Source organism: Haliaeetus albicilla, chromosome 10 (genome assembly GCF_947461875.1).
Source record: "Haliaeetus albicilla chromosome 10, bHalAlb1.1, whole genome shotgun sequence".
Lineage (NCBI taxonomy): Eukaryota > Metazoa > Chordata > Aves > Accipitriformes > Accipitridae > Haliaeetus > Haliaeetus albicilla.
The window spans coordinates 23,782,718-23,796,843 of record NC_091492.1 but is presented as its reverse complement, the minus strand read 5'-3'; the positions used below and the strand labels follow the sequence as shown (position 1 = coordinate 23,796,843).

General features: G+C 42.6%; 2 protein-coding genes across 9 annotated transcripts in view; one reads left to right on the top strand and one right to left on the bottom strand.

Annotated features, from left to right (window-relative positions):
• Positions 1 to 825: 825 nt before the first annotated feature.
• Positions 826 to 6,416, bottom strand: GINS3 (GINS complex subunit 3). The gene is made up of 3 exons (XM_069794008.1): positions 6,141 to 6,416; positions 5,434 to 5,667; positions 826 to 2,757 (listed from the first exon to the last, which is right to left on the bottom strand). Exons 1-3 carry the CDS (start codon positions 6,312 to 6,314, stop codon positions 2,527 to 2,529), a joined length of 639 nt encoding a protein of 212 aa, XP_069650109.1. The 5' UTR covers positions 6,315 to 6,416; the 3' UTR covers positions 826 to 2,526.
• A 28-nt stretch (positions 6,417 to 6,444) lies between these two features.
• The window catches only part of LOC138687311 (diacylglycerol O-acyltransferase 1-like), a 35,664-nt gene continuing 27,982 nt past the window's right edge, over positions 6,445 to 14,126 (top strand). For 2 of the 8 annotated variants that reach the window (XR_011326568.1, XR_011326567.1), the window contains exons 1-2: positions 6,456 to 7,199; positions 13,283 to 13,368. Coding sequence is in view for 1 of the 8 variants with exons in the window: in XM_069794010.1 (XP_069650111.1) it covers positions 8,688 to 8,758; positions 13,283 to 13,368 (157 nt within the window). In the remaining 7 variants the exon portion in view is untranslated. Of the gene's footprint in view, positions 7,200 to 8,638; positions 8,759 to 13,282; positions 13,369 to 14,126 lie in introns of all 8 variants that reach the window. The other 6 variants (XM_069794010.1, XR_011326570.1, XR_011326566.1 and 3 more) reach the window with 6 other exon arrangements.

Sequence of the window (14,126 nt, the reverse complement as noted above, 5' to 3'; positions counted from 1 at the left end):
TCTTACTGGTGTTTATTCCTGAACACTCAGGGTTACTAAAAGTGACACTGCCTACTTACAAAAAGCCAGTGACATTGAGGACTACTTCAGGGATTTTTTTTCTCCCCACTCTGAAAGTAGCTGTACAAAATGTTGGCAAATGAGCAACCGTCTGCTTGGATTTTGCACCCAGCAGTACAGAAGAAAAACGTCTCACAAATGTAGGAAAATGAGTTTGGATAGTCACCAAAACCAGTCCTGAAATTGATGAACTAGTGATTTTTGTTATAAAGCAATGAGATCTCAAAGCCACCATCTCATTAAAATAATCCTTCCAGTTCAAAAATGGTTCTCATCACAGATGGACTTAAACTTGCTTCCCTTGCAGCTGAAGCACTGAAAACAGCTTTGACATGCTACATGAAGTCTATGCTACAGCGCCTGGAGCAGCAGGGTACGAATACAGAGATGGCCAATTTCCACCCACTACCCACCACTCTACAACAAAGTTGAGGTAACACGGAATCACCTCCATCTATCTCGTGTTTTATAAAAATGCAATTTATAAAATCAATAGCTTATTGATTGGTTGGCAGTGTCTCTCCCACAACTTGGGCAAACAGCTATTACCCATGTGGGGCAAGTCAGACAGGAACTACTTCTACACTTGCATGACTGCACAACTGTAGCTCCTGACCGTATTACCTGTAAAAGAAGAGGAATGATATAAGCAGGATTGCATTATCTATCATGGCCACAGTTTTGTAGAGACCTGCACTTTCCAATCTATGACTAATTTTTCTGCTGTGCGGCCATTAACAACAGACATTTTACATTTCAAGCATTCCCTTACAAAATATTTATTCAACATAAAAATCCAGAAATGGACAATAGACAAAAACCTCATGAAAATGCATAGGCTATTATGTGCCATTAAGTCATTAAGTTCAGCAGCATTCGATCTTGCACATACTTGAAATACTTTGTCAGGCACAGCTTCCAATTAGTCTCCTGTGGCAGGACAGCTGGCCCAATGCAGCTGAGGTGGAGACGCCAAGGTGCTTGTGAAGCCAGCACACTGTCCCCTCTCACCACCTCCAGAGGCAGAGCTTTCAGTCCTCTGGCCAAGGGATGGCCACGCACCTTTTGTACTTGAGGTTTCCAGTTTGAAGTATCCAATATCCAGGTGCATCTGCAAGTCCAGTAACGACTCCTCCAAGGTCTGGATCTTGCTGCCACCTCCCAGTGATTCCCACAGAAGAGGAAGCACTCAGTATCATTACAATCTGGCTCCTCCACTTAGGTACTCTGCAAGGTCCACCTGCTACAGATGCTCAGAAGCACCCATAAGATATCTAATACCTGCTTCTAAAGGACGACCATCCTGATGATCACGGGAACTATGCCCTACAGAGATAACCATCTGTTTTCTGTCTCCAATCCAATGGGACTTCAGATAATCTAAGTTTAAGGGCATCCACATGGGATGATAACCACTGTGCTGTTTAGCAAGTTCCAACTTCAGTCACTTCTATTGGCAAGAATGACATTTACTAGGATCATTTTGCTAGAATCATTTAGATGGATCAGAAGAAAGGAAACTCAGTTCATTTGCTCTGTCTCTTCTACTAACCAAATTTAGTAACCAGAAGAATTTCTCATGGGAAAACAGATGGCTCAGAGGTTGATAATGGGGGAGAGTTTCCATTAAAGTTGCTGTTTCTGATAAGATCCGGACTCTTTGTTGCCTCCTCTGTAAAACAAGCGGAGGAGCTTAACACCTATCATAGAGATGCATAGAGTGGCCAAAGCCACTCGCATCAAATGAGAACATTCTCCACCCTGTGCAGCATCAAGACCACAAGGGTGGAAAGGGAGAGAGAGGATGAGGCGGCACGTGAGACCTGTCCAGCCACTCCACTTGCTACATGGGTTAGAGGAGGTATTTTTCCCTGGGGCACTAACACTGTGTACAAAAGTCAGCAAAGAAAAACATTCCTGCCTCACAAAGAGTACCTGTTCCACCTCAACGTATTAGAAATGGGAAAAATTCAATGCGGTTTGTACCACATTTTTTTGCACATCATCGAGGCTCTCCAAAGAACAGGGAACATGGAAACACTTGTTCCCAGGAGGCTGGAATGGGAAGGACAAGATGAAATACATAGAATTACACTTTTTTCCAAACAGATCCAGTATTGTAAATATCAATTTGGAAGATAAAGAATAATAAATATTAATTACCCCTTTAGAAAATCCTCTCATACCCTTTCAGCCACCTAGCAAACACTTTTAACTGCAAATCCTCAGGAGTGGTATGAGTAAGCTGTAAAGCTATCCAGTGATGTGATGCAATCTATTTTTTATACCCTTGCTGTCTGCCTTTAAAATTTGCACTAGTCTAATCCGAAGATGTTCTAGAGAAGAATTCCCATTAATGGACAGGGAGCCTGTCCTTCCGCAAAGCTGATTCATCTTTCTCTTCTGTGACAGACTGACTGTAAATCTCTCAGTGTCCCCCACTGTAGCTGCATGTTCTTCAGGCTTTTAACCATCCATATCTGTGAACTTTCTTTTCCCATAATTCTGGACCAGACTGGAAGCTGTGATTTGAGAAGCCTGTCCCTTTTCCCAGCACTGGAAGTCATTCAGCCCTTTCTGGCCAGCTCGAAATAAGGCTCGCTCCAATTCATCCAGCCGAGCCACCAGTGCTGATGTGTCCTCGTTGTAGGCATTCTGAGAGGAGTCCATGATACGACGAAAACGGCTAATAAATGTCTAAAGAAGATAAGCATAATTACTGACAGGTAACACAGAGGCTTCTTCACCTCAAATGCTAGAGGTCTGAGCTTTCAAGACTGAAAAGCCAAAGGTGTAGGCTCTAGTTCACAACTAGTCAAGGGTCTCCAAACAGCATAGCACCTATTGACCTTGGATACAAAGACAAACCATTTCCTGCCTGAGCTGGGAGAACAAGTCCCTGATACACTAGATGGGAAGCAAGCACAGAATTAGATTTTGGCTGCTTGCTAATGACAGGCTTGAGCAGACCACATGGTATATAACGTAATTAATGATCTATTCCACCTCACTTCACAAGCAATCATTGCTTTAGAGCAGGTGGAATGAATTTCATGCCACAGCAGCTACTGCAGGAACACAGAAGCTGCAACCTGTGAATGGCCTGGAAGTTAAGCCAAACTGCCACTGTAAAGCATTCAGCATGCTGAAAAAACACTTAACCAGGAAAAAGGTCTTTTTCTACAGAGAAAGTCTTTTTCCAAATCTACAACTAATAAATAACATTTTAAAAAGATAAGCAACAGGACATATTTAAGGATTTTTATTTCCCCCCTTATCTTTGCTTTTGGCAATAAAAAAAAGGGTCAAAACTCTTTGAAAACTGTGCTTTGTTATTTTAGAAACTGATTTTAGAATCATCAGAACTGTAGTATTTTAGAGATTTATTTATAGAATAAATATATTATAAATTAATAACTCTCATTTTGGCTTTGCCACCAAATAGTTATACTTCACATTTATAGTTCCTGAATATTTGGAAAAGGAGTTTTCGCTGGTGTTTTGTTTATTTTTTAAGTCAGCACTGCTCCCCTCTTGTTTGATTTTAATAAAGAGAAAGCATATCTTGCGTGCCTTGATTTTTCTGTCAACAAGTAATTTGTGCTAATGTGGCTTTTTTCCCCAAGATGTCCATTAGTAGAAAGCGAAAAGACAAGGAAAGGTGTGGTCACCTCCTCAATGCAGAAAGCAAGCTTTCAGTGGACAACTTCAAGAAAGCAACAGTGCTTTAAAGCCTCTTCGCATCAGCCTTCATTTAAAGAATAGAGAAAGAAAAAAAAAGAAGAAAAAAAAAGCCAATAGCAATCATCCCAGACTACTTAGAGAGCTGGCTGAAGAAATCTCAGAGCTGTTAGTGGTTATCTTTAAAAGCTCAAAGAGCACAGAAGTCCGGAAACTGGCATAGATGGTATCTATCTTTTAAAAGATAAAGGGGAGATGGAGAGGGAGGAAGGAAGAGCCAGGGAATTATAAATCCATCATTATCAATTCCTGGAAACATACTGGAACAAATAAACTATACATAAACTTCTGCAAGAAAATAGAGAGAAGAATAATAGCCAACATGGACTTGCCAAGAACAAACTTTGAGAGACCAGCCTAGTTTCCTATTATGGCAGGATGCTAGGCCTTACAAAGGGAGGAAAAGCAGCAGACAGGTATCTGTCATGGGGCATTCTTGCAAGGTTTAGCTAAACCACCCATAGGTGGTCGGTAAAGACAATTACCCATAGCTCCTGTCAGGGGGGAAGAACATATTGAGTAGAGTTCAACAGGGGTCTATCTGGAACCAAGTAGTTTAATAGATTAATAAGGTTACTAAAGGAACAGAAGTTATGCTTATTAAATTAACAAACAACATGCAGGAGAAGGAGAAGGGATAACTGCAAGCATGTTGGGGAGCAGAACTCTTGATTCATAATGACCCTAACAAATTAGAAAGATGGTGTGAAAACAATAGGATGTAATTCGCCTGGGACTAATGTAAGGTTTTACATTAAGGCAGAAACACGGAACCATGCAAAGGCAGGAAGAGGAACGATTGTCTGTGTATGCAGTCTGTACCATCTTACTGTGGACTGTAAACCGAACGCATATCAATGTCACTCTATCGTGAAAAACAAGATGCTGCACCACGATGAGCCTACAAAATTCACAAAGTAAGCTTTTTGTTTTCATCAGCGCAAGTCCTAAGCAGGAGGCTGTATGCTGTTCAGGGCACTGCAAGTCACAGTGGATGCAGATCAACTGGAAAGATACCAGGAGTGCACAATAAGGACAATCAGAGGTTAGAAAGCAGGACCCACAAAGAGATACCAAATGAATTGGGACTGCTGCAGGAAGGAAGAGAATAATCTGTCCTCAGTGTTTATTTTGTATGAGACTAACAGAACGGAGCTTGTATTGCTGCAAAGGAGCTTTAATTTAGACATTAGAGGAAACCTTCTAAGATTAGGATGGCGAAGCACTGAAACAGATTGCCCAGAGCAGTGTGAAGTCTCATCATTACAGAGCTTTAAAAACAGAGTAGAAAAATAGAAATAATAGAGTGAGTTAATTCTGCCTTGAAGCACGGGCACAATTAAATAATCTTATGTCTCCTCTAGTCCCGTTTTACAGGATTTTATGAAATACCATATTTACAGTGTGGAAACGCCAAGCTAAAATTACACTCCCGGATGCATACTTGAGGCTTCCACCACTAGACTGTGCAGCTGCCCAAAGGGTCATCCTACAACTTGATCCAGACATCCATATCCAGAGGTCATTTGGATGATAATGGGATATCTTTCCTGAAGACTGTTGAGCAGCTGGGAACCAGAGGAAGATGGAAAAACTTAAAACCAAATTTCAAGACTTAGTTCAGATACTTGCCTGCAGGATACTCTGAGCTATCTCAGGATTCTCTGGATTGTCAAAATTCAAGAGCTGGGAGCCAAATCCATAGTAGTATGGCCCCATCTTATGCAGATCAACCACGTTGGCATCAGCACTGAACACTGTCCTCCAGGCTTCCTTGTAAATCTTTGGCAGTTCCACAGAAATGATTCTTCTTTTGCTGTCATGTAGACCTTTAGCAAGCCACAGAGGTATTTCCAGCTTTGATCCCTGCATGAATGAGAAACACCCAAAGTTGTCTACATCACAAAAACAGACGTAAAGCAACCCCAAAGACAGATAGCGAACTTTATTCATGCAGATCCAGTATTGCAAAAAGTCGATTTTGTTTTCAGAACAGTCTGCTGTAATTGTAATATAAAACAGACACACTTTAGATGCATTGACTATTACTGCAAGACTCTGAAAGTGGACTTTTTTTATTGATGTTGTATAATGCAATAATTGTCAGATTATTAAACACCAGGGAAAAAAAAACCACCACAAAACAAAGCAGGCAAAATGCATAGAATAAAAGTAACTTTTTAAAAAGCAGCTAGAAAACGCCAGCCGGCCAGCCACCACCGGGGGGTGGGGGTCGCCTACAGCTCCCAGCGTCCCCCGCGCCTCCGCTGTACGCCCCGCCCCGCCCCACGCGGTGGCTGCCGGGAGCCGTAGTTCTTTCCCCACCACCCGCCGGTTACCTCAGGGATGGAGTCGCCGGTGCCGGCCCCCGGGCCCAGCGCGAAAGCCAGGCGCGGCAGGCTGCTCTCGGCGCGGCCCGGCAGCTTCTCCTGAGACATCAGGATGTCGTCCAGCGACAGGAAATTCTCCTCCGGGCCCAGCCCGGGGCCCACAGGGAAATACGCCTCGGACATGGCCGGGCGAGCGGGGCGCCTCGGGGCTCCCGCGGCGTCTCCCGCGCAGCCGGCCGGCGTCTCCCGCCGCCGGACAGCGCGGCGTCGCGCTTGCGCGTTGGCACGGCCCGCCCCTGCCGGCGCAGCCCCGCCCCGCGCCCGGCGGCGGGCGGGGGGCAGGCCCGGGGCTCGGCGGGGCTCTCCCTTGCGGCCGTGCCGGCACCGCGGCGGGGGCCCGTCCCCCGCACCCGCGCTGGCCCTGCCGCTTGGCGGCCCTAGGGCCCGGGCAGGCGCGCTGCCGAGCCAAGGGGAGGCCGGGCCTCAGGCCTCGGCAGCGGCTGCGAGCTGCCGAGCGCCGGGCCCGGCCCGGCCTTGGCCTGCCCGTGCCGGCGTGGCCTCCGTTCCGCACCGGCGGCCTTTCTAGCAAGGGACGGCCGTGGCAGCGGCTCTGGCTTGCTTTCAGACTGGCCTCCGGGCAGCTCCTTGTAGCCGCCACCCCTCCCCCGCCCGGCCTGCCAGCCTGGTCTTGCGGGCAGACCGCTGTAAAAGAGGCGTCTCGAAGGCGTATCTCGTCTACATACACGCACCAGGCCGAGTTTGCAGGCCGTGGCCAGCACTGCTGGCTGACAAAGGCCCTGTCCTCCGGCAGGACCCGCGGGCAGGGCAGCGGTAAGGACCCGCTGGCCCCTCGCTGGCCCCTCGGGACAGCTGTTGGGCAGGCAGAGGGATTGCCCTGCAGCTTCAGTACGTTCATCAGAACCTTCCGTTTAGCTGTATGAAAAGCCAAGCAAGTGCTGCTCGCGTGGTTAGTTGTCCCCGTGTTTTCTTTTTGGCGATTAAGGACTTGGGTCGTCTTGCAGAGTAGAAGATGAGACCGACAGATGTGGCTGTGCTGAGTAGGCAGAGGTTGGTATTAATGAGCTATGTATACCATGGATTTCAAAGTGAGGCTACATCCCTCAGTAATTTGTTTCAGTGCTATAAAATGAGTAATGAAGTCATATTTTGATGGCAGGATCACATAGCCTGTGCTAAATTCTGGGTTTGATTGTGTATAAGAATGGTGGTTAGCCCCATTTTTATCTGAATTTTACTTCATATTAGAACCTGATGTTGTGCCACCTCTTTTTTTTTTTGCTCAATTGTTTCAAAATTAGTTCATTTTTCATCACATTAAAGTTTTCTTGCTATTCCCGAAACTGTATGTGCTGAAAACATTACTCTTTCTATATACAGTGGTGTATAAAATAACATTTAAATAATCTAGTAAACATTTCAGTCTTTGTTCTGCTAAGGAACCAAAACAAACAATTGAGCAGGGTTGAAACTCAGAGACTTGACAATGTCGCTGAAGAATAACGACAGAGTTATTTATAGCGGGGTTGATGATTTGTTTAATGACGTTTTCAGTCCATGACTAAGGCGTAAGCCGATGCCTCTTCAATTACCTTTTAATTCTTACAGCCTCAGCATTCTTCATGGCTGCTGTTTGCTCAAGCTGGATCCATTGTGATTTGATATTGTTTTGTCTTCATTAATTAGCATGCTGGTACTTTAATATCTTGTTCAAAGTCAAACCCATGCAAAAATAATCAAATTTGCACCAGTGTATTAAATCTTGCACTATTTTATTTCAGACTAAGAAAAATAAAGCACAGGCAGTGGAGACTTGAGACCTTAGGATGATGTACTTCCATCACTTACACATCCCTTAGCTGCCATGGCAGTATATGCTATAAAAATGCAGCCAACAAAGAAATGCAAGCTTTTTGTGAACTGTGGCGTGCTGGATTTGCAAAAATCTAAATGCCATTAATTTGTTAGACAAGTATCAGAAATAGAGATCCAGGAACAGATGAAATGTATGCACATGTGTTTGTCAATGTGACGCCCGCACACTGCTGATTTTAGAATGTCAGTACGTTAAATCCTGACAACAGCCATAAGAGAAGTGCATGCTCCTGAAACGAGATTTAATGTAAAAGGCCATTTCTTGTAAGATGCTGAATTTTTATCTATGGTGCAGAAACCAGACATTATATTAGAGTTAGCAATGTTAATTATTGTCCTGTGTTGGTTTTGTGTTTTTTTAATGAGAGATGAAGTCTTTCTGTTTGGAAAAGAAATCCTTCTATCTATGCACATGTTCCAAATGAGTTACAGAGCAATTTCCAAAAGCTCTTTCTAAAGGGCAGTTCTGATAAAATTATAATTTGCTGAATTGGATTAGTAAAAATATTCCCTGCTTAATCAGGTTTAGGAAACAAAGCTCTATGCTAAATATGAAAGCTTGCACTGCGAGTGAGAGGAGAGAACTATGCAAATGGAATATGTTATTTTTCTAGGGTGCAGAAGTAGACATCTGGAAAAATAAGAAAGAAAAGCACTGTTTCCATGTGCCCCAAGATGCCTTGGCCTATAGCGGGTGATACTGAAATGAGGCACAGAGATGCAGAAGGCCTAAGGTACTGGGCAAGTTGAAAGAACACAAAGGGGAAAGATGTTTACACTCACTGTAAAATCAGCTGAAGAATTGCTCTTCTGTGAGAATTTTAATGAATGATGGGTTTGGTAACCAAAATTATGTCGCCCCTTTTTGTAGTATGTTTGCCTTCTCATCCTGAGAAAGGTACTAGGCAGGTTCTTATTCTTGACCACTCATGTATGAATCTTAGTATAAATTTAGGCATAATGAGTCTCCAGTTTACAAATCCTCCAAGTACAAACAGGTTCAGTTATGACACAAGACATTCCTTTTCCTTCAGGAAGGTCTTGGAAATCATCTTCATGAAAATATAATATGGTTTAGGATGCCGGACTCATTATGCATAAGTAGTCTGAGAGGGGAATCAGACCCTGTAGCTTTACTGAGACAAATAATGACAGAATCCCTCAATAATCAGAGTAAAAAAAAGATCAAAAGCGTGTAAGGAGAAGAAAGGGAAAGAGATGTTGAGAGAAGGCGGTAGCGGAGCAAAAGAGGCAGGAGGTGAAGGCATGTGCCAAAAACTGAGTAATGACAGAGCAAAATATTACAGAAGTAAGTTTGAGCTGTGATGGGTAAAACCCAAATTACTTCCAGGTACAGTAGATAAATTGAGAGGATTGCAAAGTATGGAAAAGAATGAAAACTTAGAAATCAAGCGAGAGCTGTTACATCCCATCTATGTACTTCTTAAATCTTGAATACCACAAAATTCAGCCAGTTTAATCTCTTAGATAAATTCGGGGAAGCAAAATTATGTTACCTGCTTCTTCTAGGGACTTCCATTTGATCAGAGCAGGCTGATGTCTGTGTGTATTGCATAGTTGCGAGATGTGTCATGACAGCATGTGTATGTGATGTTACGACAGTCAGCTGATGCTGCCATTATGGGTAATTTAAATAATATTAAATACATGAAGTGAGACAACTGAAAAAGCTGCAGGATGTTGATGGGAGCAGGAAGTACCACTCCCTGTGACCTCACCTTACCTTACTTTTTAAGGTCAAAGTGAGAGAGCAATCATCAGTCTCTACGTATTGGACTAAACCACAGCACAAACTAAGGTTGATATTGAGCCTTTGTCCCCTCCCTTGCAGAATCTCAATTACCATATAGGATTATAGTATGACCTGCTTTTCTTATTTGTGTTTGTATCAAGTAATTGGAAACCCTGGCAGGGTTTTTGGCTGTCTTAAGATCCCTAGATGAGACAACTGACTTCAGTGGAGCCAGAATCTCACTGTCTAATCCTGGCCAGAGAATCCTGAGTGCATGAGTAAAACTCAGGCATGTTCTGTGTATACTTCTGAGAGCAGAGCTTTCTGTTTCGTGGTGTCCCGCTGATAGAAGGCAACACATAGCACATATCCTTCATCCACATCCCCAGGGTTTTCTGATGCTACTCATATCATTCCTTTCCCTCCTGGAACTTTCACTTACCAAATTTGCATTTCCTAATCAGTTAACTTGCCTGCAGCAGTGGGAGTTCTTATTTGTAAGTAATGCCATACTGTATCTTTGATACAAGCTTTTGCAACCCCTTTGTTGTGCAAATACAGACATATAACTCAAGTAAACCAATTGGCTTCAGTAGGATTATCATAAGAGAGTTAAGTGCTATGAATAAAAACTGTTCTCCAAGAGACAGATCCTGCAGTCCAGTACAACTTTATTTTTTGAATGAAAAGGGGTAGCAGCACAAGTCAGTAGTTAAACCAAGGACATAATTGCTTGCCTGTTCGGTTTATCTGCCAATGTGGGAGATTCAGCAACAGTATTAATGATACACCATATTCTTATTTACATCTCAAAGTATCATTCCTTTCCACATGAAGGAAAGGAGGAGGATTGTGTCACATTTTGCAGACAGGAGAACAGCCATAGAAGAAGTGAAGGGATTTAGGGTAACCAAGCATCCTATGGAAAGGGTCTTCTGGCTTCCAGCTTCTAGCCAAGGGTCTCTTAGCAAGAAGGCAGCAATCTCAGCAGGGCCTCTGGCTAGCTTGAAGTGATAAGATAAACCAGATGCTATAGCTGCTATTGCAAATAGCATTTTTGACAACCAAAGTGAAAATAGAAGCATTTCTAGAACTCTTAAATATTTCTTTCCTGTCATTCACTGTGTGAATCTCTGTTATTATGTGGGAGTGGATTCAGCAATTTCCAAGGCATTTTTGACCGTTGTGTAGTTTTGCTGGTAAATGAAAAGTCACAGTTAAGTCAGCAGCAGGCATTTGATGAAGGTTTCTTGTTTTAAGGAGTGGTGCCATGTTGCTAAAACTTTTTATGATTTAGATGGGAATACTGCCAAAACTGTTGGTGCTTCTTGCACTTGGGAGTTCCCTAGATGGCAATTTACTATTGTTTTTGTTTAGAAGTATGGGAAAATGGTAATTGTGATAACTGCCTTCAGCAATAAATTAAGGAAGTTGCTGATTACTGTGCAGAATTTTATATCTGCAGTAAATTCAAAAGGGGTGAGATTTCTCAAATTTTTAGCATCTCAGTGTAGCTGTGATGATGTGAGCAGAAAACTCATATGTATTTTTATTTCATTCACATCTACTCACATGACACGGATGAAAGAAAAGTACTGTGTTCATTCTTGAGAGGGAGACCCTCTCCTATCTGTACAGTACTCAAGCTGCTGAGCAAAACAATTAATCCTTTCCACAGCATAAAACATTAAACATCAGCAATTTCCTTTTTCTTATGTCTCACCATTCACAGTAAATATCCTAGGGAGATGTTGGAAATTATGCTCTTCCAATTAAGTTGCATGCACTCCAACTCCCTTCAGCAAAAGGCTGCTCAATGCCCAGAGACAAAAAACATCTAATGAATCAATCTTTGTGCACAGAAGAAAGCTTTTTTTTTTTTTTTTTGTAAGAAATTACGTAAAAACTGGAAACTGATGACCTGTTTGAAAGGAAGATAAGGGGGCGGGGTGCTGTATGAGCTTCATTTTCTAAATGATGTTGGGCTATTTTTCTGGGCTATCCAGGACATTTCCAGTAAAAGCAAGGTAAAATTTGCAAATTTTACCCCTATAAAGAGAAGAAAATATTATTCTTTGTCTTTCAGACTCAAATAAGCAATTTTAATATCTGACTACAGATATTTTTAATATTTTTATCTTTACATCCTGATAATATTTTTCTTCATTCTAGGTTCTCACTCTTATTCACATTAGTCTGGAGAGTTGAATTGAGTGAGTGACTTATTGAAAAAAAAAGGGCAACATTACTTATTTCTCAAGATCTAGAATAAGAGCTTTAATTCTGAATTGCAGGGAGAGTATGTTCATATCAACTCACTTCTCAGTAAGTTACTAAAACATGAATGCTACCAATTTCTTCACTGCCTTCATTCAGATTTCTTGTATCTGGCTTCGCCGCCCACCCTCTGCCTTTATCTGCCATGTTGTCTATACCAGTGATCCAGGATCACTAGCGGCAGAGGGTGGCAGTCATCTGCATTTCATATTTTCAGCTGCCTGAGCTCTTTGAACCATGGTTTCAGTGTTACCAGCATTACTTCAGCCCTTCATCCATCAGTATTAGATGAGCAGAATGCTGCTGATATTCCAGGGTTCTTAGAAACAGAATCTCCCTTTGCTTTGTCAGAGTGTGAATGCTCCTTTTGCCCCATGGCTTGCTGTCTTTGGCGAGCAGAATCTCTGAATACCTTAAACCTGATTGCCTCTTGGCTGCTGCTTTTCCTTTCTGGACTGTGGATATCTGGTCAGGCTGTCCCATGTTTTTGAGGCATGTTAGAATAGGAAAAGATCCAAACTGTTTCTTCTCCAATCACATATGGGAAGTGAAATCTAACAGCACCTTGCTGGAGCAGACTGGATCATGTCAAAAAGTAGAGAATCTCATTCGTAGCTTGTGAAAAGTTTTTTTTCATCCTTCAATGTAAAAAATGCTATAGAAATGTCAGGTTACACTGAACACATGCTGGGGAGTTGGCTAATATCATGTGATTATAGTCAGAATTAGCACACCAAAAATTCTATGCCCCAGTGGGAAAGACCATTAGTATTAGACAACTAGGAGGTCCACGAGGAGCAGAGCAAAACCAGAGTTTCTTGCTTGCATTCCTGGCATTTTTGGGAGACAGAAAGGTAACTGCTGGGAATGAGAGGAAACCATCTAAGAGGTGGTCTGATAGCAGCATTTTCTGAGCTGCTGAAAAGATGCCTTTGGAGTCCTGCAGGACCCCCCCCCTCTACCCACTATCACTTGCCAGACCAGGCAAGTGATCCCAGGTGGTGGGAGCTTGCGAAGCATGGGGAGAGTTTGAGATATTAACCCTTGGAGTCAAAGGATTAAGGGGATGATGCAGTTCATTTTGAACATCCCATCTGGAAGAAGTCCAGTGATTCACAGTGGGGGGGGAACATGAAGAAGAGACAAGAGAGGCAGCTTGAGTGGCTCTGTAGTTCTGAGAACATCTTGTCACAGTGTATCCTCAAATCTGACAGCTTTTCTCTTTTAGGCATGGACTACTCTTTGATCCTATAAAGTTTATCTTGGTTTTCATGAAACACCCCTGTAAGTGGCCAGCAATATATCTCATTGCCGGTAAGTCAGCAGTGTGCAGGTGTCATCAGCTAAATATCCAGGAATGTTATATTCAAAAGTGACAAAGCCCCATGAGATATTTTAAAAGCAAATGTATTTTCTCTGGACTTTGTGGCTTGTACTCAGTGGCAGGCTTTATCACGCAAACCCAGATGTGGATTTTTGGCAGGGTTTTAACCTCTTCTAGGAGAGACTGCCTATCTTTTAATTTTTCTCATTTTCTTATAATCCTGTATTTACAAGCAGAGCTAGTAAAATAACAGAAAAACACATTCAGCGGGGAAGGTTCAGCAAACCCAGAGTAATCTCATTGAGATGAGTGATGGTTTTAGACCTTATTTCAAAATATGGAGTTAGAAAATCTGTATCCTTCTCACAGAATTTCAGGGCCAAATATCCCCATGGCAAGTAGATGTAAATCCACTACAGAAAGTGCAGTTATATCCGTTCACCAATGGCGATTTTTTTTGTTGATGGTGTCTTTCAATATTACAATTAGCAGTCCTTAAAGACATTGAAACCTTCTTTGGTGATTCAGTGCAAATGCTTTGCTTTTCTTCTCTTTTGACCAGTGGTCTCCATCCTGGAGCCTCTGAGTGCACTAAGTAATGTGTCTTATAGATTTTAGCCTTTCCCTTATGTCCTTTCTGAGACTTGTATGCAGTACAGAGTTGTTTCTCTGCCTCATTTCTAAATGCCCACAATTCTGTGGCTTTCTAGTAGAGATGTCAGACTGGATGATAGTTGGTTTTACTTCA